Source organism: Esox lucius, chromosome 23 (genome assembly GCF_011004845.1).
Source record: "Esox lucius isolate fEsoLuc1 chromosome 23, fEsoLuc1.pri, whole genome shotgun sequence".
In the NCBI taxonomy this organism is placed as follows: Eukaryota; Metazoa; Chordata; class Actinopteri; order Esociformes; family Esocidae; genus Esox; species Esox lucius.
Genome location: NC_047591.1, coordinates 1,998,890 through 2,024,770, shown reverse-complemented (window position 1 = coordinate 2,024,770; position 25,881 = coordinate 1,998,890). Strand labels below are relative to the sequence as shown.

General features: G+C 39.3%; 1 protein-coding gene across 1 annotated transcript in view; it reads right to left on the bottom strand.

Annotated features, from left to right (window-relative positions):
* sult4a1 (sulfotransferase family 4A, member 1) overlaps positions 1-25,881 on the bottom strand; it is a 40,850-nt gene that overhangs the window by 8,546 nt on the left and 6,423 nt on the right. Inside the window, exons 2-6 of the mRNA XM_010866606.4 lie at positions 12,580-12,710; positions 10,935-11,015; positions 10,705-10,831; positions 10,166-10,260; positions 808-946 (exon numbers count right to left, since the gene is read on the bottom strand). Coding sequence (XP_010864908.1) covers positions 808-946; positions 10,166-10,260; positions 10,705-10,831; positions 10,935-11,015; positions 12,580-12,710 — 573 coding nt within the window. The remainder of the gene's footprint in view (positions 1-807; positions 947-10,165; positions 10,261-10,704; positions 10,832-10,934; positions 11,016-12,579; positions 12,711-25,881) is intronic.

The following is a 25,881-nucleotide window of genomic DNA, read 5'->3' as shown; positions in this document are numbered from 1 at the left end:
TTAGAACATTCCAGATTTAACTTTAAAGTGGCGGAGACATTCAGTTATTTTGGAAATTATATTCTCTCTCTGCCCCCCTCTCTTCTACCTCTTCATTATATATATAATATAACATCCACATGACTTGAGGCATTTTATATAATGTTATCAGTTGATATGTCTGCTCAAATTAAGAGCAGACATATCAGCTGACCAAATAGATGTCGTGTGTGTGTTTTGTACTCACGTACTCCAGTCTTCCTTATCTGTCTCTCTGCCTGTCCTTTCATGTTATTCCCGCTCATTCTCACTCATTCATATTCTTCCAGTCACCTATATCTCTTGCCCAATCTTGCACTTTATCCCTTTCCCTCTGTTTTCCTTCCTCCCAGTCTTTTTACTTGTTTCACCAGGGGAAAACAATTGCCCAGTCTTTGATGATTTCCAGTTTGAGTCCAATTGCAGTACTGTATGAGTTTTTAGAGAACAGGGTCTTTCATTGTTGTAATGGTCGGTACTGAAGATACATTTGTGGAAGCAGTATTTGCTTTGATTATGTCCTTGAACCAATTACCTTAATATCAAACACAGAAGAAATGACTAGGATCATTTAGTTTCTAATGGCAGCCTGGGTCGGCCCTTTACCAGAGATAAACAATGAGAGGGGTCCGCACTGGGCTAGCCCGCAAAGTCACCCCCCAAAAAACATCAAATATTGTGTGCAGTGTTTCATATAGCAACAAGCTTTGGCATCTTTGAGAATTTAAGGGAGAAATGGTGATTGTCATGGATGGCTTTGGCGCATTTTAAACTGTCTATGTGTCTCACCCCTGCAGATAGAGAGGGCTTCTGAGTTGCAGCACTGCTCTATGAGCTGATTACAGCTCTCCACCATGGTCTCCAGCTGTGCCTTGTCACACGACACCCCAAGGAACCTCGCCAGCTGCTCCACCAATGTTCCCAGGTCCTAGAGACGTAAATGACGGAGAAGAAAAGAAGAATGCAGAGAAGAAGGAAAGAGAGAAGAGATAAAAGGAGAAAAGAATAGAAACGATAAGAATAAAAAATATATATCCCAAATCATTATTATGTTTTTAATGCTAAGGTTGACCAAATCATATTTTTTTTGGCAGTCCCTAATGACCTATGAGCCAGAAATGAAACATTTATGTTAAAATAGGTTGCATCACCATCCAGAGAAAAATCCAGTCACACCACTTAGAGTGGCTTGAACTCTGACTCAGAACATCTTATTATGTCATCTAGGTCAGCTTGTTCTATGTGTTAGCAAGCAATGATATTTATACATTAGTGCTGAATTGAATGAATGTCTGTGTATGTGAGAGGGGATAACCTTTGACCACACATACATTTTTCTATCTTGAGTAATGGTTGGTCAGTTACATAACACAAGAAAAACTCAGTAAAACCCTTGACATCAAACAACCTTGTTTGATTTACATTTGCCCAAAGATGCTTTAAAGGTGCCTAACTTACATAATAACCCTTACATTTCATCAGTTAACGTTAAGATATAGTCTCTAGCAGTGACTAACAATATCCCCACTGCCAAGGTTGCAAGTAAAACACAGAAGGTCAGGGCATATGTACTTCCTTGAAGGTGTGTGAAGTGAGGGCCACTGACAAGCTTTGTTTGGGTTTGTGTACACTGAGCGTTCCAGAAACGAAAATAGGGAACAAAAATTAGCATTAAAAAAGCACGGAGTAAAACAAGGATAAAACTGGATTTGGCATTTATTAGATTGCAACACCTTATGTTTGAAAAATGTATGACCAGTGATGCAGAGTTGGCTAACTTTCTACTGGACAAGTAAGGTTTCAATAACTACTTCATTTAGCTAGTCAAGGAAAGCGCAGATAAGTTATCTAGCTATGTTATGTCTCTGAGCAGACAGTCCTTGATCCCATTTCCTGCTAGAAAATATTATTTCAGCCTAGCCTAGCTAATATTTAAATATTCTAATACAGTGAAACTGCACATTTTAGAGTGTCCTTTTATTGTGGCCAGCCTAAGGCACACCTGTGCAATAATCATGCTGTCTAATCAGCATCTTGATATGCCACACCTGTGAGGTGAATGGATTATCTCGGCAAAGGAGAAGTGCTCACTAACACAGATTTAGACAGATTTGTGAACAACATTTGAGAGAAATAGGCCTTTTGTGTACATAGGTAAAAGTCTTAGATCTTTGAGTTCAGCTCATAATAAATGGGGACAAAAACAAAAGTGTTGCATTTAAAATTTTGTTCTGTGTATGTACATGGTTGTGCTAACTATTTATTATTGAGGGCACACTTGTTATTGTTTTGTTTGTCTGTGTGTGTGTTTGTAATTCTATGCATGCAGTCTTGAACCTACAGGCAATGAAGTGACCTTGGAAACAGAAACAGCCCTTCTGATCTAGGCCTCATTCTATGTAAATAGTTTACAGTAATATTCCATAGAAGGGAACTCTTGATCAAGGGCGTAGGATTGCATTGTTTATTGGGGGGTTCTGGGTCAATGGATCCTAGGATTTTCACTCCTTTTCATGGTGGTCACATTGACCTGTCTGTAATATTGGCCCCCCCTGTCTCCCCCTAAATCTACACCCCTGCTCTTGACAAGTTTATCATAAGGGTTAGATATGGGCACTGTTCGTCTATTAAAATTACTATTTTGTTATTCAAAATGTACATTTCACTGGCTGGAACTACAGACCAATATATTTTGTAACAACATACTTATAAAGGACTGTATTTCATATTTAAAATACCAGGGCACATGTAACTCCAGCAACACGTTTCAAAAAAGTTGGGACAGAGGCAAAGAAAGACTTGAAACGTGCAATGCTAAAAATCTAAATCAGATAGAATATCACACAACCAATTCTGTCAATTGGCAATTGGGCAGTAACATGATTGGGTATGAAAAGATCATTCCTGAGAGAATGTGTCTGTCAGAAGTGAGGATGGGGAGTGTGACGTCTGCGCCCACGTGGGACTGCAACTACATTTCCTATCCGGCGTTCTACCTGGCCGGTGTACTAACCACTGGCTGGAGAGTGATAGCAGCAGCGCACCCCAAGGACGCACCTGTTTTCACTTAATAATTACTTCAGTATATATTGGTTTTGTTAATCACTGTTCAGCACAGATTATTGTTTCCTGTTGTGTATACGTGAGGTGTATAGAGTGAGATGTGTCTCAATATTCATAAATATATATAGAGAAAATCTGTGGTATATCCATCACAACTCACAAATAAAAATAGGGTTTTGTAAATGTGAAAACATATTTTGTAAATAAAAACATTATCTCTAAATATGTAAACAAGTTTCACAAATATAAATAATATTTGTGAAAATGTAAAAACATATTTCACAAATAAAACACAATCTGTAAAATATTTACAACTGTTGCTTAACATTTACAAGTGTTGGCTTACATTAACAAATCTCAGAGGGCTCGCTTGGTGGGACTTATGAAATATCCGGACTGGAGCCTGGTAGATTGAAGTCTATAGGTAGCTAGGACAAGTTTTTCCTAAAACGTGAGTATAACGTAAATGTTTATAACCATATTTTCAGCAAATGACTGCATCACCAATGGGTAATAAAACGGCAAGTGTGTTTTCGACTTCAGGCAAAATTAGTTATGACAGCCTACATCTGGCTAGCTAGCCAGCTTGTAGGCTACTGTTGCTTAACTACAGTAATGAGGCCAGGTATCTGCGCGACTAGATAACGGTATGTTGTTGACTTGCACAGGTTCATTCTTTTCATTTAGTATGAGTCTTGCACATCCTGCTAACTTTAGTTGTTATAAAAGGAAAACTGTATGCATGTGTTAGTCCTCAGAATGTGTGTAACTACAGAGTGATAGTACCCCAACATCATGGTTCACCTACATCTTTAGTTTGTTAGAAGTGTATGTACTTTTTATTTGGCAAGAAATGGTTGTCACTTGTCAACCTTTCATCACACATTCAATCAGAGATAGAATTATATCTACTGCACAACACTCAGTGCACTTCTGGATTTCACAGGTTATTTGAGAAGGGTTCCCAAGATGCTTTAAGTTTAAAACAAACTAGAATATTGGATCTTTTTATCAGGAGTAACCCTTAATATAATGTGTTTGTACTTCTCTTTGTTTGCCTCCTACTGTAGCTTGTGTCAATGTCCCCTCACAACGTCCTTCAATGACCCTCACACTAAACCTCAAGAAAGTAGGTGAAAACTCTTCAGTTCGTTTTGCAGTATTTTTAGAATGACATTCCCTAATATTCAAAGTGTTAAATTTACTAAATGCATGAACTATACTGTAGTGATCTTTGATGACTTCTACACTACCTGAATCTCAGTGTTCTTTACATTAATTTTATACTGTTACTTAATTGCACAAAAAAGATCCATCAATCATGTGACATTACCCTGATTCTCTGTCCTTCTTTTTTCAGCAATGTGTTTTAACAACCATCCTCTTTGCCACCACTACCAAATTATGGCCCGTCATTGAACTCCTAAAATAATCTGTCTCCAAGTCCTCAGGAACTAAGGATTATTTCTCAGAGAGGAGACCATAACATAAAATATACTGTATAGTTATTAATATTGCTTTTATTATTATAATTATAATATTATATATTTTTTGTTATGAACCATGTCTTTCTTTGACATCACGTTGTCAGTATGATTGTACAAAATACTCTGTATTTATTAAATCCCCATTAATTCAAATTAATAATTACATATTGGATTATCCTTGTATTCAAAAATACAAACTTTGCTTTGAAAATGCCTGATGTCATCCTCCATTCACTACTGTCACTGAGCAATTACAGTTCAAAAGTTTGCATACCCTTGGAGAATTGGTAATATATGTGCCATTTTTAAAGAAAACATGGGTGAGCAGGCAAAACACATTTATTTTATTTCTTATGGGATTCATATTCAACTGGAGGTTATACACAGAATGGCACAATCATAAAATAAATGTAAATAAAGAAAAAAACGAAACAACCCCTGTTCAAAAGTCTGCATACCCTTAGTTTTTAATACTGTGTATTGCCCCCTTTAGCATCAATGATTGCGTGCAGTCTTTTGTAATAGTTGTCTATGAGGCCCCAAATTATTGCAGGCAGTATAGCTGCACAATCGTCTTGGTAAACTTCTTCCAGGTCATTCAAAGTCTTTGGTCGTCTTGCATGAGGTTTTGTGTCTGTAACAAGGCCAAACATTCAAGGGTATGTCTTTTGATCAGGGCCATTTCTGTGATTTCTGTTATCATTATGATTTAAAAAGGAGCCAAACAACTATGTGATAATAAATGGCATCATATTATCACTATCCTTAAATAAAAGACAATATTTTTTTGCATGATCAGTCATATTTTCTAAATCAATGCCAAAATTGCACCATTTCTGCCAGGGTATGCAAACTTATGAGCACAATTGTATAACCACTAACACTAGCTAGATGTGCAAGACTCATACTGAATTAACCAAATGCAGCTGTGCAAGTCAACAACATATCACGCTGTGGTGTTAGATTAGGGTGCCATATTCAATGTGGAATAATAAGGGACATCTTGCCAGCGGCCCCAAACACAAATGAAGCAGGGTCTGGGAGTCCTCCCCAATGAGAGTGTCAGACACTTCATTCCCTGCATTCTGGTGAATTTCTATGCACCAATTTGTATCCATTTTAGTCTTGCCCAATATGTATAATATGTACTATTATATTCTTTTATGTATGGTTGCCTTTTATGTATTATTCCCTTAATCATGTATACAGACCCGTTGGCACAGGGGCATTGCCTCCCAGCAAGAATTATTTGCCCCCCAAAAATAGTTTGGGTAATGCTTCCCAATACTGTACTTAGATAATAACTGTAGGGAATGTAGGCTAGCTCTTTTAAATTAATCTGCTGTTGGGAATGTAAGCTAGCTCTCTTGCCTTCATCTGCAAATGCGATCGGATTGAAGATGTGCTTTAAGTGATGTGATCACTAAGCTACAAAAAATGTGTAACTACTGCAGTTACTAAAGCTTTCAAATTTGATTGACAGCTCTGCATTTTGCTAGTATGTAGCCTCAGCAAGCCATGCATGCAAATACTATTTGCTTTCCGTCCGTTGTGCTTTAGCTACTATTCTATGTTGATAAGTAGGACAAATGTGCCCGTCCATGCTAAATCAAATGCCCGTCAAAAACTTTTGTTCTAGTGCCTGCACATATACCTGTTTTGAGGCAGATGTTAATCCATCTGCCTCGACTCTAAAGCACTTTGTGTCAACTACTGTTGTTTATAAATGTGTTATATAAATAAAAGTGACTTGACATTCCACCAAGTAGGATATTGGTTTCATTTCTCTCATACAAACACACACAGCTTGTATGTCGTATCATCTGCTTACAGAACTGTCAACTTATCTGTGAGAAACGCACTGCTGATGTTACCGTGCGTCTGAGTCTCCGTAACCAGGGAAACGATGATGTTCAGTGACAGACAACTCGCCTATCATTCTGATTAAATACTTCTCCGCTATGTTTCATGAAACTATTTTGGTTTTATTATTTTTCGTGGCAATCTAAGCTTAAAGTAGGGTGTGCATGAAAAAAATCGCGCCCTGTCTTGATTCTGTATGGGACAGTGCATTTTATTTATAAATATGGGACGATCCCATATTATACGGGAACCCCAGGATAGATAGCTTCATTACTTTAGTAGCCTACTAGCTGACTAGCTAGCCAACCAGATGTAGGCTGACATAACTGTGCTGAAGTTAGTTGCTTGAATGTCGAAAACATGCTCGGCGTTGTATTACCCATTGGTGATGGAGTCATTTGCTGAAAATATTGTTATAAAAATGTACGTTATACTGACATTTCAGGAAAAACCTGTCCTAGCTACCTATAGACTCCAATCTACCAGGCTCCAGTCCGGATATTCCATAAGTCCCACCAAGCGAAGCCCTCTGACTGAAACTATGCACACGAGATGTGTCGAATGTGTCTCAAAAATGTATAAATATAAAATTCAGATCCGTAAATAAAATTTAGATTTGTAAATGTCAACCCATAAATGTCAAGCAATTGTTTTATATTTTACAGATTTGTGTTTTATTTGCGAAATATGTATTTATATTTGTGAAACGTTTACATATTTGCAGATAATGTTTTTATTTATTTTTTCACATTTACAAATCCTATATTTACATTTACAAATCCTCTAACTCCATAGAGGTGTTTTTTTTTTGGATCAAACTTAAGAATACAACAAGAGAATAACCGTTATCGCTGGGTTTTTGTTTTTGTTTCCCTTTTGCCTCATCTTTACAAATACCTTGCACTCGCAACCTCACAGGAAGTGTTCCCCACTCTGTGAAAGACTGCACGGGCAAATAGTGCAACAATTTAAGAATAAAAGATTCTGAGAATCCACAGAAATCTCTGTATGCGAGAGACAAGGCCCGAAAACCAATATTGAATGGTAGCGATCTTCGGGCACTCAGACGGCACTGCAATAAAAACAGATACAATTCTGTAGTGGACATCACTTCATGGGCTCAGGAACACTTCCCAAAACCACTGTCTGTGAACACAGTACATCCCTGCATCCAAAAATTCTAGTTAAACCCCTACCATGCTAAGAAGAAACCATATATAAACAGGATCCAGAACCGTCGCCGCCTTCTGGGCCCAAGCTCATTTAAGATGGACTGAGGCAAAGGGGAAACCTGTCCTCTTGTCTGATGAATCAAAATTTGAAGTTATTTTTGGGAATCATAGGACTCAGGATTCAACATTAAGGATGGCCTGCTGGTCCAGGGCCAGTAAAACCTAACATCTGGCCAGTAGACAAAGACAGTCACTGGCCCATAATGACATTTCTTTTAGCACTGGCCCTCATTTAAATTCATTGTATTGATATATAACGTTTGATTGTCATCTTGTCATCACTCTTCCCGCTTAACTTTTCGCCTGTTCTCACATTAAAATGTGTCTGTGGTGTTTCTTCTCCCCACTGGGTGTGCAACAATACCAGTGTCATCTTTTTGACCAATAATATTCGATGGCTCATCTGTTTTAACCAATCATAGCTCATAATGCATTCTAGAGCTGGAAACAAACATGGGATCGTACCGGATCATATGGGGAAAAGCAAAAGAAAGAACAGGCTCCATGGTTCTAAAACAATAATGAAAAAGGACACTTATTGCACTACCTGTTGTGTGTTTCCGACAAAAGCAGATAAGGCAGGGTCATTTTTCAAGGGAATGAACAACTACCAAAATGCTCTGAAGTACCTGCAGAATGTTGAGTGTTTTGCAGCCAAACGAACAATGGATGTCTAACTGCTCTGAATGAATGAGGTGGCATGTAGCCAAATTGAACTGCCTTCCATGTTGTAAAGAGGGAGAAACCATTCATATGTCCATGACATTGGCCCTATACCCTAAGCCCTGAACCCTCACAGAATTAATTGATGTCACCTGGTAAGTGATTGAGTGCAAGAGGTTGCAAGGGCTCAAAACACTATGAATAGGAATGGGACAGCACTTTGGACATTATTACGTTACCTTGACGACGTTGAATCATGTTGCATACTATTGTGGGTTTGGGACTTTTTATATTACATTTTTTACTTGCCACTTAAGGGACCAACTGCCTGATTTATATGTCTTGCAGGCTCTTGCCCTACAGAGTGGACGAGAGGTAATTGTCAATAATTATCTATATTTGTCAATCATCAATGTACTATTTTTGGTCAAAACAGTATCACACACAGTTCTGGCTATATGAACCATCAGTAAGCTGTGTGTTTATACTTACATATAAACCTTTTTTTTCTAAACATGCTTGTTGGTTGCTCCTTCCATGCTTGTTTGTTTACTGTTCTTCTTCTCTTATTAGGCGGCTTTGCCTGGATTTTTCTCTCACTTCTGTGTTTCACGACAAAACGCTATAAACTGTGGGCAATTCCCTCAGGCAAAGTCTGCATAAAGTCAGTGAATACGGATAGAGAAACCATACGGACATGGCTTGTCGACAGTGAGTGTCATGTTAATTATTTTATTATCAAGCTTATGTCACATCATATAAGCAAGTGTCTTCATGAGAACATAATAATGCAATTTTTTGTAATATTTTATAACCATTTATTGAAAAGTAATGCTGTGCACTGCATTATGTATCTATTTAAACAGCAAAAGCTTGTATCAGTTCTGAGGTCTCATATGACATGCAAAACTGTCGTATGAATCAATATTCTGATGATTTGATATTTACATACAATATTTCTGTACAATACAAATGTATCGTGTTTATTTTAAATTCAATTTGGAACAGAAAAAATTAAGTGTGAAAGGGCCAGTGAGAACAAAAGTTAGCGTTGGACCCTGTATCATAGGACTAAAGAGGAGAAGGTTCATCCAGCTTGTTATCAGCACACAGTTTAAAAGCCAGCAACCGTGATGTTATGGGGGTGCATTAGTGCACATGGCATGGGTGACTTGCACATTGGTGAAGGCACCATTAATGCTGAACAATATATACCGGTTTTGGAGCAACATATGCTGCCATCCAAACTACGCCTAATTCAGGGAAGGCCTTGCTTATTTCAAACTACAGTCTGCATGTATTACAACAGCATGGCTCTGTAGTAAAAGTGTCTGGGTGCTAAACTGGCATGCCTGCAGTCCAGACCTGGCACACATTGAAAACATTTGGCACATTATGAAACAAGAAATACGACATAGGAGACCCCAAACTATTGATCAGCTGAAATCCTATAACAAGCAAGAATGGGAATACATTTCACTTTCAAAACTACAGTAATTGGTTTCCTCATTTCCCTAATGCTTACAGAGAAATGTTTAAAGAAGAGGTGATACAACATAGTGGTAAACATGTCCTTGTCCCAACTTTTTTAAAACATATTACTGGCATCAAACTCAAAATGGCCATGTTGTCTTGGTACAATTTTCAATTAAATATTGGGATAAATAATTTGCAGAACATTGCATTCTGTTTTCATTTGCATTTTACGCAGCGTCCCAACTATTTTGAAAACAGGGTTGAATATGCTTATTCAAATAATAATAATTAAAAAATGCATTTTAAGTGTTTATGTTTAATTAGCAAAAGCATTTTGTATTTTTGTTACATGTTGTTTTTTACCTTGTACATGTCCTCATATTTCAGGAAGAGGACATTTGAGTCCATGCGATGCTCCCAGAACTCTTGTACATGCTCAAACCAGGACCCATATCCCACTATGGGAGGGAGAGAGAGAGAGAGAGAGAGAAATGTGTTATTGTATATCTCTTTAAATTTCACTTGCAATTCATACATAATCTATTTGCACTTGCATTGTTACAACTCTGTATACAGTATAGCTAATGATAAAATTGTAGGAATGTCTAGCCCTTGGAAATGTTTGTGAGTGTAAAAATGTCCTAAGAATGTTATAATTTGTTAAATATTATTTATAATTTAGTTTTTGTTATATAATAATTTGCTTTGGCAATTGGTTTCACCAGATTGTCTTTACCTGTGTCCTTAGATCTAAAACATTCTTCCTCGCCCACCCTGACCTGATTTGTTACTTATTCACTAAACACTCTAGGGCCTGCTCATTAGCCGCCCATTCAACTTAGTCCAGTCTTAAAAGTCTAGTACACACGTTTACGAGTGAACTGGTGAACCCTAATACTCACGCTTGTCATTCATGAAGCGTCTACAAAACTCCTGGAAGGTGCCACGGTAGCTCATGGTTCTAAGAGAGCGGTGGAACTGGTAGTAGGACACCACAAGATCTTTAGGGTTTCTTGCCATGTAGATCACCTGTGGCAGAACCATATAGAACCACAAAGACATCCGATATGATTGAATACAACGTACTGAAAACGTACATGGATAAGATAAACCAAATGATGGGTACTCTAACCTTGGATTCTCCATTGTGCATGGCTGTAGGCAGGAATCGGTATGGAAGATGGCTTTTGATGAGACGAGGGGATGTTAGCTCCTGGGGAAACGTAGAGGAAACGTTAGCAGTGTTAGGAAGGTAACAGCTAGACTCCCTAGCATAAGGTGTTTTGATACCATCATTTTACTATAAGGGACTTTCGGTTATTTTCCTATAACAACAAATGTGAGTGACGATTTGTACAGCATGACTCAAATAACTGGTTGAAATGCTTCTTTCATTACAATCTGTGTGTGCTTGGAACTTGGATGACAGTATGATACAGTGAGGCAAAAAAGTATTTAGTCAGCCACCAATTGTGCAAGTTCTCCCACTTAAAAAGATGAGAGAGGTACACTCTCATAGTTACACTTCAAATATGACAAAACGAGAAAAATAAAATCCTGAAAATCACATTGTAGGATTTTTTATGAATGTATTGGTAAATTCCTCTGTAAAAAAAGTATTTGGTCACCTACAAACAAGCAAGATTTCTGTTTGAACTTGTTATCAGTATAAAAGACACCTGTCCACAACCTCAAACATTTACACTCCAAACTCCACTATGGCCAAGACCAAAGAGCTGTCAAAGGACACCAGAAACAATATTGTAGACCTGCACCAGGCTGGGAAGACTGAATCTGCAATAGGTAAGCAGCTTGGTGTGAAGAAATTACTGTGGGAGCAATTATAAAAAAATGGAAGACACTGATAATCTCCCTCGATCCGGGGCTCCAAGCAGGATCTCACATGATCACAAGAACGGTGAGCAAAAATCCCAGAACCACATGAGGGGGATCTAGTGAATGACCTGCAGAGAGCTGGGACCAAAGTAACAAAGGCTACCATCAGTAACACACTACGCCACCAGGGACTCAAATCCTGCAGTGCCAGACGTGTCCCCCTGCTTAAGCCTGTACATGTCCAGGCCCGTCTGAGGTTTGCTAGAGAGCATTTGGATGGTCCAGAAGAGGATTGGGAGAATGTCAGATGAAACCAAAATAGAACTTTTTGGTATAAACTCAACTCGTCGTGTTTGGAGGAGAAAGAATGCTGAGTTGCATCCAAAGAACACCATACCTACTGTGAAGCATGGGGGTGGAAACATCATGCTTTGGGGCTGTTTTTCTGCAAAGGGACCAGGATGACTGATCTGTGTAAAGGAAAGAATGAATGGGGCCATGTATCGTGAGATTGTGAGTGAAAACCTCCTTCCATCAGCAAGGGCATTGAAGATGAAACGTGGCTGGGTCTTTCAGCATTACAATGATCCCAAACACACCGCCCGGGCAATGAAGGAGTGGCTTCGTAAGAAGCATTTCAAGGTCCTGGAGTGGCCTAGCCAGTTACCAGATCTCAACCCCATATAAAATCTTTGGAGGGAGTTGAAAGTCTGTGTTGCCCAGCGACAGCCCCAAAACACCACTGCTCTAGAGGAGATCTGCATGGAGGAATGGGCCAAAATATCAGCAACAGTGTGTGAAAACCTTGTGAATACTTACAGAAAACTTTTGACCTCTGTCATTGCCAACAAAGGGTATATGCACAATTGGTGGCTGACTAAATACTTTTTTGCCCCACTGTGACTCTGTTTTAGTAACATTCCTAAATAGTATTTGTGTACCTGTATGATGTCTAGGCCAGGCTGAGGGTATTCCAGAACAGGTAGCTGTTCGTCAATGTTCATCAGACCAATTTCATCTGGGTCAGCTCCCTGACTCACCAGATACACCACCTCCTGAAGGAGACTGGTACCTGAAAGGGGGAGCAGGAGAGAGGAGTGAGGGGACACCAGAAGAGAGAGGGGCTCAATTCTGTTTATCCAAGTATATAGCTCTGGAAAAAATTAAGAGATCACTGCACCTTTTTGTTTCCTTTCCAAAGAAAGTTGATAAGGAAAGTTTTGAGTGAGGAACAGAAGGGTTCAATTTGCAGTGGTCTCTCAATTTTAACTCTTCCTCACTCTAAACCTTCCTTTTCGACTTTTTTGGAAAGGAAAGAAAAAGGTGCAGTGGTCCCAAAAAAGATTCCGGAGCTGTATATTATAAGTCTACTACATTCACAAAGTTAATTAGTGGGAATCCCTTAAAGCTTGAAAAGGTCAAGTGTATTACAAATACCTTGTGACGTTTGTGTTGATAGGTCTTCTACCCTTGCTTGTGAAGTAGCTGTTGTTATGCCCTCTACCCCTGCTTTTACTCCCCTGCAGCAAATAGCTGTACACGCTTGTCAACCGAAATGCACCAGGATTCATGCTTTTGCCATGTCTACACTTCCTTTAGATATAAGAAGCTTAGGGAACAGTGGCATGTCGGTTCCATTTCTTGCAAGTGGTTAACTTGGCTTTCCTCAGATGTACATAGTCCGTCACATATCATTTTTAAAATCAAGTGATCAAGTGTAGGGGATTTGCTCTCATTTGAACAATCAGAATTGAACCAGTGAAAGAAAAGCAAGTTGCAAGTAGATAATTCCATGGATATTATGCTTAAATAGGTAGACATAGAGTACCCCACACCAATATTGGCACCCTTGGTAAATATGAGCAAAACAGGCTGTCTTTACTGTTTATTCTTTTGTTTTTTCATTCAAAATATTCACAGAAATCAAACCTTTAATTGAAGTAAAATTATTGAAAAAAAGAAATGTGAAATTTAGCATGTGGTATTGGCACTCCAATAAATTCTTATAAGTAAAATCAAACTGAAGTATATTTACTTTTACCTGAATGATTATGAACACTTACATTTTAAAGCCATGAATTTTGATTTCACTAGGATATAAATATCAGGTCACACACAAGCCAAATTCTCATTGTCATCCATCATCATGGAAAAGATCTGAGAATACAGTACTGATGTGTGACAAAAGATTGTTGAGCTACTTAAATCAGGAAATGGCTATAAGAAAATAACAACCATTGAAAATTCCACTATCAGTGCATCTCCAGTTGCTTTAACAGAGATGTTAAAGCAACTGGAGATGTTAACAATTAGCCTGGAAGATGATGTGCTCCTTTATTGACCTCATGCACAGTGAGGAGGATGGATCGAGTGGACAAAGAATCGCACAGCTCAAGAATCAGACAATAGTCAGAAAGTCTCCAAAACAATGATAAGATGCCATGCAGAAAAGTACCTAATCTTGACTGTGAAGTATAGGGGTGGATCATTGGCTAAAGGCCCTGGCAGAAAAACACTCCAACTCCAAGCAGATATTAAATCAAAACCACCTCTCCCTTGAAAATTAAACTGGGCCCTGGTTGGAAATTTGAGTCTGGCTTTTTATTGCATTTTATAAAGGTCCAGCCTCAGAGCTTTGTAATGATATATCATAAAGTACTGTTTGATAAAGTTATGGGAAATATATGCTGCTTCAAATGTTGATAATCTGCTCTACTTAGTTCTGAGAAAAAAGCCTTGAAAGGTTCACACTTGCCAGAGAGCTAGTCTTTGTTTACGCCCATTCAGTGTAGTTCACACCCTCTTAGAACTTAATTCCACCCAGCAATTTAAGTATTCAAATGAGGGCACTCTGGCCTTGGGCTAAACTGGTCTAGTTGGTCTAAAAAAAAACAAAAAAACACACAAGTTATCAAACCAAATAAAATGTAATTGTTTTCACATGCACTTGATACATCACATAGAAACAGTACAGCGAAAGGTAAAGTGGCTTAGCAGCAATGTTAGTTCAGAATGTTTGAGTGCAAATGGACAGCCACTGAGCCATTTAGCAGTCTTACAGTTCTGATGGACTGGGTTGTCCACAGCGCGCATCAAAACAAAATCAGAAAGAGTAATTTTCACAACAAACAAGGAATTTGTTCTAGTCCGTTAGTGCAAAACAATGTCCACAATATAAAATAAACAAATAAGAATAGTGGACTGAGCATTAATAAATTACAAAAAAATATATAAGGTGCAAGATTTGAGGGTTGGGGAGGGGTTATACTCAGTTTGGCTTCGGGGGTATGTTCATGAGGCCTACTGCTGTAGGAAATAAACTATGATAAACTACTGGCGAGATCAGCAAGGGGATCTATATTCTGAGTGCTTGTTTCTGTCCTGCCCTTGATTTTGGTCGAGGGCAAGTGATGTCCATGGCCTCTTCATCTCAAAAGATAGGTTTCTCGAGCTGTGTCCAGTCCAGGTGGTGCTTGTACAGGCAGGCCATCTCTGGGAGGAAGAATGCCAGAGTTATGCAGCATCTGGAATCGGGTCTCGACTGAGTCTGGATTCTGCTTGGCAACCACAACACCAAGTTCCTGAGCATCAAATCTGTAAAACAAGAAAATAGACAAAATATTGGAACATTGCCTACCAGCTATAACATTTAGATAATAACAATAAGCTAAAATGATGCAATGACTGATAACCTAAAGCGCTGGTACTGCTTGATCTGTGGCAGAGGTTTCAGTTGGAGTCAGCTGTTTTTTCCTGTCATAACATTCCACCAGCACAGTGTACCATCCTCCAGTCCAACCAGCTGTGGCATGTTTACCCCTGTCACGATGCTGTCATTCACCACACCAGCAATGTCAGACAGTGTTCAGTCTGGTCTTTTGGAAGTGCTGCATGATGAGTCCAAAACAACAGTCAGGGACAAACTTGGTGAGGCCTGCAATCAAAAAGTGGAGATCCAGATTGTGGTGGAGCTTGTGCATTGCCTGCCAGGCACAATACCACAGCACAAACTTGTTCTTGTTTTGGCCACTGCAGTTGTCACAATGCAGGTACACACGTTTCCCCAACTCCATAGTTAGTGAATAAATGGTGCACACAGTTGAGGACTGCGCTGCTACCTTTACTAGGTGACATTCCTTCATCAATCAAATAGTTCACCCGTTGTGGTATTCCTTCACAGCAGATGCCAAACAAACCATAATTGCTTGGAGTTAAGAAGTAGATGGGACCAGGCTGGTGAGGGTCAGAAGGATAGTGCACCTGCAAAACAGCAAAACTTTAGAAAAACCAAACTTGATAATAGTGACTAACAGAGGTGGCACACATGAGTATGAGTGTGTCTGCTTGCCATGTATTGCTTACCTGTTGAGCAAAATCAAAGATGATTTTTCCAACAAAACAATCAAGATGTGTTTAAGCTTTGCATACCAAGTTTTCTCATTGCCTCCTTGTAGAGATGCCAGACTGCTGCTTTTGTCATGTGTTGACAGCAGCTTTCCACCTAAGTCTCTGTGTCCCGCATGGCATCTTGGCAACACTATTGCATTATCTTCTGCATAGTTTATGAAGTCCACAACTCGCTGTATGTCCTCCTGCTTCATGTTAAACGCTGGTTGGGGGCAATGTACAATTCACCTTGTAGGACTGGTGGAGAAAAGTGAGATATGTCCTGCTGATGCTGAAAGAAATTCAAGAGAAAAAGACAGATAAGGAAAAAGACTACGCATAATCTCACACACACGTGAGAATCAGGTAGCTTATCAAAATGACTTGCTCACTTTTGTGAAGACAATGCAAACATAATTGCTACGCATACTCACACACACCTGGGTGAATGACCAGTTAATCAGATAGCTTATCAAACTGACCTCCTCACTTTTGTGAAGACAATGCAAACCTAATAGCTAGGCATAATCATACACACACCTGGATGAATGACCGGTCAATAAGGTAGCTTATTATCAAGCTAACTGACTTGCTCACTTTGTGAAGAAAAGCTAGCTACCCAACAAACAAGCAAGAAACCAGGAAATGTTAGCTAGTTGGTAAGTTAATGTTGTTACCTAGCTAGTTAACTTCAACAGTTACGTAACTAGCTACAGTATAGCTAGATCAGAGGTTCCCAAACTAGGGGTCACGTGGGGTCACCTAATTTGAAAACGAGGTCGAGTGAGAATGTTTTACAATTGACTCATAGCCTCAAATAAAAAAAACAACAATTATATAATTTTTCTTCACATGGTTGGGGCCACAATCATTTTTAGATATTGAAATGGGGTCATCGGCCACAAAAGTTTGGGAACCCCTGAGCTAGATAACTAGCAATGCAAAGGACAACTTTCTGAAAAATAATTAGGTAGTTAGTCAGCAAACTTTAGACTCACCTGTATACATGTAGGAATGTTTCGCGGCAGACGGAAAATCGCTTGATTACATACTAAATCCTTTGCCATTTGCATTTGGTCTGTTGACTCTGTTCACTACACTGTGTGTTTTTGCTACAGTTCACACAGTGTTCAATACTCCAAGAATCTATGCATATTTCATTGTCTCTGTCATGGATGCCATGGTTGCCCTTTGTAAATGTAATCTGTGAACAGTTGTTTTATACAAGACGAGCCTGCGTTTTCTTTTCAGCCTTTGCCGCATTTGCAATCAAATGCTTGAGTTGAACTCATGGTGTTCCACAGGATAGTCTGTGACACAACCCAATGTGCCACCACTGAACTTCCTTAATGGCAGAAGTAGCCTATTGAAATTGGTAATAAGGTGATCAGTAAAGGCCACAATGCATACTGAAATAGTCACTGCCAAAGATTATTGAAAATGTCTATGGTTACTACCAACTACGCTAACTTCCAACAGAGCGAAGCCATTCATTCAAATATGTTGATATTGCACTTGGTTATCAAAACCTGAGTCAGTAAATTGTTTGTGACGTGACTACACAGGTTCCAGGTTCATAAGAGGTATGACATGTCATGTGGCCCAACAGAGAATACAGGAAGGTGAATGGTACTACAGCAGGTCTTGTGATTGAGTGTTCATGATATCGGGGGTATTTCAGAAAGCAGGTTTAGTAAAAACCTAGAGTTAGTTGACTCAGAGTTGATGGCAACTCTGGGTTTACGGTTTCAAAGTGCCAGTTCAGCATTTCTCTGAGTCAGTTACTATGGAAACATACTCCGTGAAGCTAACCTGCTTAGTAGCAGGTTTTATCCAACTAACCCTGAGTTTGTCCTACTCTTTATCTTGAAACCTGCCATCTGTGTTTAATACTCCAAGAATCCATGCATATTTTATTGTCTCTGTCATGGATGCCATGGTTGCCCTTTGTAAAAGAAATCAATCATGTCTTGCAGGAAATGTCCTGTATTTTCCTGGTTAAACAAGGGTTTGAGTTTTAAATTGTATTCGTATTTACACTTCGCATACTAGTCTGTTATTAAGTCACGTTAAAGTTCACATCTTCAAGGAGGCATTTCTGCAAAAAGACAAAATGTCCCAGAACATGTTATTGTGACTCTGAAAGATCTGGAGAGATTCTGTATGAAGGAATGGTCTCAGATCTCAGATGATAAATGTCAAACTGCAGAGTGCAAATTACTGTTTCACCCTTTGCTCTAAATTGCATGTCTACTGTTCTGAATAATCTCAGACATTCTTTTTGATTTCTGTTTTTCTTCTCTCCTTGTATGTGTTCCTTTCGACTTGGTTTGCATTAACATTTGGTCTTTTCAGAAGGAAAACCACTGTTATTGTTTTTCTGTTGCTGTGCCCAATATATTTTTTTAACACAAAATGAAAAAGACACCATGTCTCTCTATGTGCATTTAATGTACATTAGAATATTCATTTGTATGTACCCTTCATAGGCATATTACACATTATATTTATAATATTCAATACTTCTATCCATATTGTTAATATTTCCCATCCTACTCTCTTAAAATTGCTACTAGTTTACATTGTTATGTATATTATTACAATATTTTTGCTTTATATATTTCTTAATTCTTACTACATAGATGTGTGCCATGTCACAAGAAAGTCACTGTTCTTAATAACGCTGTGGTATTCGGAAATTGATATTACACCCACACACACATTATATAAACATTTCATGAGTGGAACACTCGAGATGTGACTTTACTTTTCTTTCATTCAATACTTATGTATTGTCTTGGTCAGCAATTTTCTGCCACGCTAGCTCACATTATTTTGCTGCTGCTACTGTATTGCTTTTTTCTTGAATTTGTACTCATATTCTGCATGTGCATTCATAAATATATCTAACTACACTGGGGAGAAGTACGGGTCCAAGACCTTTTTTTCCTGTTGCCATAATGAATCACATTATCTGCGTTCCATTGATGAGGGCTTTTTATCTCCTCGTGCACATGCTTTACTCAGGGTTAACTTAACTCAGAGTTCACTGAACTAATTGTTACCACCTGTTCTGAAACCGTCAACTTTGAGTTTGACAGCTCAGAGTCAGTCAACCCAGAGATGTGGTTTTAACTCAGGGTATGTTAACCCTGCTTTCTGAAATACTGTGATGGTAATTCCATCGATCGACACTCTTAAAGGAGTAAGAAACTGAGACAAAATTCTCTTGGCACAATTAACAGTTTTATTAATTATTTGCAAAGAAGAGAGACGCGTCAAACGCTTACAAACATAAGCGTCCGAGGAGCCTCTGACTCGATTCATGTCATTCAACAGTATATATTACATAGAAAAGGGGTGTGGTAAGTTGTTGCCCATCTGTCTTGTGTCACATAGGTTTTACCCAAAGGGCAGGCTATCCCCCCACCTTATCCTTCCTGCCATAATGTTTACTGTAGTGTTTACCTAAAGGGGCCAACTGACCTTACTCCCCCCAAGGACCACATTTCTAAGGAACAGAGAACTGACACCCTTCTTTGTCTAGGCAGGAGGACATGGCCCAAATACCTTATAATCCTCTGATATTATACAGTCCTCTGTGTCACAATCAAAGTAAAGATTTTCATACCAGCCAATGGAAAGACAGACATTTCTCAAATGCACCTTAGTTAAAAATTTCCATAACAATACCCACACCGAGGTTTGACTCAAGATGCTGCATTGATCTTGCATCAAATGCTTGTCTGTCTCGCAGTAATGACAAATCAGGATAGGAATATTTACTCTAAATGTCTCAATCTTGCTGGATATCTGTATATATCTCTCTGAATCCAGGTTGTTGTCAGTGCACCACACGTCTCGGAACATTGTTTCGATGCAGCAAGTGTCGAACAGATCGGAACAGTATCGAACGTGAGTGTTGAGCAGCCCATCACTACCAAAGCATTGCAAATGCTAGTCAGTACTGTTGAATCACTTATTAATTGGGATCTCTTGATACCAAGCCAATGTCAGGTAAACCAAGAAAGATTTCAGCCAAAACTGCCAGAAGAATTGTTTGGGATACAAAGAAAAACCCACAGGTAACCTCAGGAGAAATACCGGCTGCTCTGGAAAAAGACTGTGTGGTATTTTCAAGGAGCACAATACAACAGTACTTCTACATAAATCAGTTGCATGGTCGAGTTGCCAGAAAGAACCTTTACTGTGCCAATGCCAGAAAAAAGCCTGGTTACAATATGCCCAACAACATCTTGGCACGCCTCACAGCTTCTGGCACATGAATGGGCAGCTATTCCACCAGCAAGAATTCGGGACCTCATAGACAATTATTACTAAAGACTGCACGCTGTCATTGATGCTAAAGGGGGCAATACACAGTATTAAGAACTCAGGGTATGCAGACTTTTGAAAAGGGGTCAGTACATTTCTTTCTTTGTTGCTATGTTTTAGTTTTATGATTGTGCCATTCTGTTATGACCTACATTTGAATGTTAATCCCATAAGAAATAACAGACGTGTTTTGCCTGCCCACTCATGATTTCTTTCCAAATGGTACATATATTACCTCCAAGGGCATGCAAAGTTTTGAGCACAAGTGTAATTATGCCCAGACAGCACTATTATACTCATGGATGTCAGCATTTAGTATCTCCTAACTGTCTGGTACAAAGACTTCTTTGGTCCAAGGCATGAGCTTTAACAGCCATGGCAACCTCACGCCTAGATTACATAAAAGGCTTTCCATGAATGCTTGTGTACAGCAAAACAAACCTAAACCCATTTCTATGAAGTAAAACATTATGGAGCAGACTGTACAATTCCCTCAGTATCAACAATGGTTATCCAAATGTGTATACACGCTCACGTCACACCATATAATTTCCACACAGAATCAAAGAATCCCACAGAATTAGTGCATCCCACACATTAAACTTTACAATAATGTCTCTCAGTAACAGTGACGTGTCAGCATGAAATACAAATTTCAAGATAATCCAGAAGTTGGCTTCATTAGAATTGGCTTCATGTGATCAAAGCTGGTGAAGTAATGACATGCCATTTCACATCCCACAAAATAAGCAGCTGTCTACCAGAACCATGGCTAATAGTAGCATTAGGGGCATACTTACAATATTTAAGGGAAAAATAAAACTTTCTCAGAATTTAAATTTATGCCACCATGCACAATTGAGTGTAATTTTAAACCAAGTCTCAGTCATTATATGCACGATAAGTCAATTGTCTCTCTCCCTCTTTCACAACCTCTCTTTTTACTTATTTGTTCCCTTTTTCTCCTTGTGTTGCTTTTCCTATATGGCAAAAAAACACCCTGGAAAAATTTAGCAAGCTAGCTTTTTATGTTCTGAAATACACAGATCAGCCATAACATTATGACCACTGACAGATGAAGTGAATAAGACTGATAATTAGATTAGATTCAACTTTATTGTCATTGAACAGTACAAGTACAGTACAGCGAAATGTAGTTAGCATCTAACCAGAAGTGCAAATAGAGGAGGGCAGACAATTTTACAAGTATACACGTAGTTTTAAAAACTGAAAACTTCCATTATCAGGCATAGCAAGGAAGTGTCAGAGTAGTACCGGGGAGAAGTGCAACAAGGTCCCTGAGCGGTGGGTGGGGGGTAAGGTAAGTGGTGGGTCACAGAATGCTCTCGATTGTGCAGTGGTAAAAGTTCACAAGGATCTTGGTGGACAGGCAGGCTTTCTTCAGCCTCCTCAAAAAGTACAGGCGCTGTTACACCGCTTAGACCAAGGTTGAGGTGTTGAGGGTCCAGGAGAGGTCCTCAGAGATGTAATAAATTCATAAAAAATCCTACAATGTGATTTTTTTTTCTCAATTTGTCTCTGACAGTTGAAGTGTACCTATGATGAAATGAAATTACAGGCCTCTCTCATCTTTTTGAGTGGGAGAACTTGCACAATTGGTGGCTGACTAAATACTTTTTAAATGGATGACTGAAGAGAATGTCGAGCTGAAGACAAGGCCAGCTTTAAGGACCTTTTCCTCAGGACTATTCTTCAAAGTAAGTTATTTTGTACATGTCTATTAGATTCTTGTGGTTCACTTATTACTTTTTCTCAAAAACATGTCAGACCATTGAAGCGGGAGAACCACAAGAATCTAATAGACACACTGCTGATTTCGCAGGTTTTCCTACTTACAAAGCATGTAGAGGTCTGTCATTTTTATCAAAGGTACACTTCAACTGTGAGAGGCGGAATCTAAAAATCCAGAAAATCACACTGTATGATTTTTAAATAATTTATTTGCATTTTATTGCATGACATAAGTATTTGATCACCTACCAACCAGTAAAAATTTCGGCTCTCACAGACCTGTTTTTCTTTATGAAGCCCTCCTGTTCTCCACTCATTACCTGTATTAACTGCACCTGTTTGAACTCGTTACCTGTATAAAATACATCTGTCCACACACTCAATCAAACAGATTCCAACCTCTCCACAATGGCCAAGACCAGAGAGATGTGTAAGGACATCAGGGATAAAATTGTAGACCTGCACAAGGCTGGGATGGGCTACAGGACAATAGGCAAGCAGCTTGTTGAGAAGGCAACAACTGTTGGTGCAATTATTAGAAAATGGAAGAAGTTCAAGATGACGGTCAATCTCCCTCGGTCTGGGGCTCCATGCAAGATCTCACCTCGTGGGGCATCAATAATAATGAGGAAGGTGAGGGATCAGCCCAGAACTACAAGGTTCAACCCCAAGAACACCATTCCAATCGTGAAGCATGGAGGTGGAAACATCATTCTTTGGGGATGCTTTTCTGCAAAGGGGACAGGACGACTGCACCGTATTGAGGGGAAGATGGATGGGGCCATGTATCACGAGATCTTGGCCAACAACCTCCTTCCCTCAGTAAGAGCATTGAAGATGGGTCGTGGCTGGATCTTCCAGCATGACAACGACCTGAAACACACAGCCAGGGCAACTAAGGAGTGGCTCTGTAAGAAGCATCTCAAGGTCCTGGAGTGGCCTAGCCAGTCTCCAGACCTGAACCCAATAGAAAATCTTTGGAGGGAGCTGAAAGTCCGTATTGCTCAGCGACAGACCCGAAACCTGAAGGATCTGGAGAAGGTCTGTATGGAGGAGTGGGCCAAAATCCCTGCTGCAATGTGTGCAAACCTAGTCAAGAACTACAGGAAACGTATGATCTCTGTAATTGCAAACAAAGGTTTCTGTACCAAATATTAAGTTCTGCTTTTCTGATGTATCAAATACTTATGTCATGCAATAAAATGCTAATTAATTATTTAAAAATCTTACAATGTGATTTTCTGGATTGTAGATTCCGTCACTCACAGTTGAAGAGTACCTATGATAAAGACTTTTATATTACTTTTACATGCTTTGTAAGTGGGAAAACCTGCTAAATCAGTGTATCAAATACTTCCTTCCCCCACTCAGTTTTCACTCACAGTTATTGTGTAGACTAATTTCCTCACTCACTGGGTAAGGTAAAAAAAACAATGGCAACAACAAAGAAACAGGAAATCTGGAGTATCTACATTAATTGTTGGACCAATTAATGATTATTTAGTCATTGATTCTCAAAGAATATAACGTATACATGCATCATGACCTCAGTTTTACTGTAGCAACCAATCAGAACCCAAAATATCAGCTTGTTTTACACCAATGTATGTAAACTGTGACGGCTGCTGCACATGGCGGTGTGTGCTCTCTCTCCAGTGTTCCACCTCGCCGGTGTACTAACTGCCGGATGGAGCAGATGGCAGCAGCGCACCCATCACACACACACACCTGTGTTGAGTGAGTAATATGTCTATTAGTCTATTTAGGTTTCTCATTTTCACCCGCAACTCACGGGTTATTGTGTCCATGTCAGTTTGACCATGTGGTGCTCTTTCTCTTTATTAAATCCAAGGGACGTTATTCTTTGTTCGTTTGTATTGTTACTTTCGTTTTTTTCCTCATCTTTTACGCACTCGCTACCCTCCCACCTCACATAAACATAGTGTGTGTAAACAAAAATTTCACAGTGTTTCAAACAGTATTGTTTTTATAGTGGATGGTCAGTTGAACGGTGACCAAAGAATTTTGCAGATATACCAATCAGTCTTTAGAGGCCACTCCAGTAGAAGAACAAGAAAAGGAACAAGGCAAGCCTAGTTCAGCCAGCCCGCGATTAGAAGGAATGAATGCCGGTGCCCTCGCTGGAATCGAACCAAGGTCATCTATGTCAGGCTGTGTCTTTAACCACTACACCAGTGTTCTGCATTGTTGAACCAATTTGGTAAAACTCCACGGTTCTTGAAACTAGCTCCCTACATCAGCAAATATCAAAACCAACAACATGTATAACAGGGTTAATCCACTACATTCAATCATTTAAATTAGAAAGAGATTACTGTGGGGACCGATTGGGACATACTACTTTTCATAAAATTGCATCTCGACATCAGATCATTTTGTCACACATTAACATCACGCAAAGTTTGAATATTTAGCTAGACACCATTACGCATTGTGTTCAACTGACTAACGTTTCTTATTAAGCTTACTTCCACCACAAATAGCATCTAATAGGCCTACTAGTATCTACTTACTACTTGGAATAATATATAACAATTGAGATATTGCTAGCGAGACTGAAGATGAACATTACACTGCCAAAGTTATTTCATTTCATGGCACAACAACGTTGTTGAAATAGATTTTAATGAGTGAAATAAGTATTTGATCCCCTCTCAATCAGAAAGATTTATGGCTCCCAGGTGTCTTTTATACAGGTAACGAGCTGAAATTAGGGGCACACTCTTAAAGGGAGTGCTCCTAACCTCAGCTTGTTACCTGTATAAAAAACACCTGTCCACAGAAGCAATCAATCAATCAGATTACAAACTCTCCACCATGGCCAAGACCAAAGAGCTGTCCAAGGATGTCAGGGACAAGATTGTTGGAATGGGCTACAAGACCATCACCAACAGTTGGTGCGATTATTCGCAAATGGAAAAAACACCAAAGAACCTTGTGGAGTAGCAATGATCACGAGAACGGTGAGAAATCAGCCCAACTACACAGGAGGATCTTGTCAATGATCTCAAGGCAGCTGGAACCATAGTCACCTAGAAAAAAATTGGTAACACACTACGCTGTGAAGGACTGAACTCCTGCAGTACCCGCAAGGTCCCCCTGCTCAAGAAACACATGTACCCGTCTGAAGTTTGCCAGTGAACATCTGAATGATTCAGAGGAGAACTGGGTGAAAGTGTTGTGGTCAGATGAGACCAAAATCGAGCTCTTTGGCATCCACTCAACTTGCTGTGTTTGGAGGAGGATGAATGCTGCCTACACCATCCCCACCGTCAAACATGGAGGTGGAAACATTATGCTTTGGGAGTGTTTTTCTGCTAAGGGGACAGGACAACTTCTCCACATCAAAAGACAACATCCCAAACATTTTCTTGAAAAAACATATGTATTTGTCCACTCAGTTGTGAATGTTGTGAGGGGAATAGTACACAGCATTGTACGAGATCTTCAGTTTCGTGGCAGTTCCTAGCATGGAATAGCCTTAATTTCTCAGAGAATAGACTGATAAGTTTCAGAAGAAAGTTATTTGTTTCTTGCCATTTCGAGCCAGTAATCAGGTTGCCCATTCTCACTACCTAGGGTCTGCCTGTCTGGAAGTCCAGGATCCAATTGCAGTGGGAGGTATGAAGTCCCAGGGTCCTGAGCTAAGGAACAAGAATTGTGGGCACAATAGTGTTGAATGCAGAGATGTAGTCCACAAAAAGCATCCTCACTTGTGTTGCCATTTTCCATGTGGTAGAGGGCAGTGT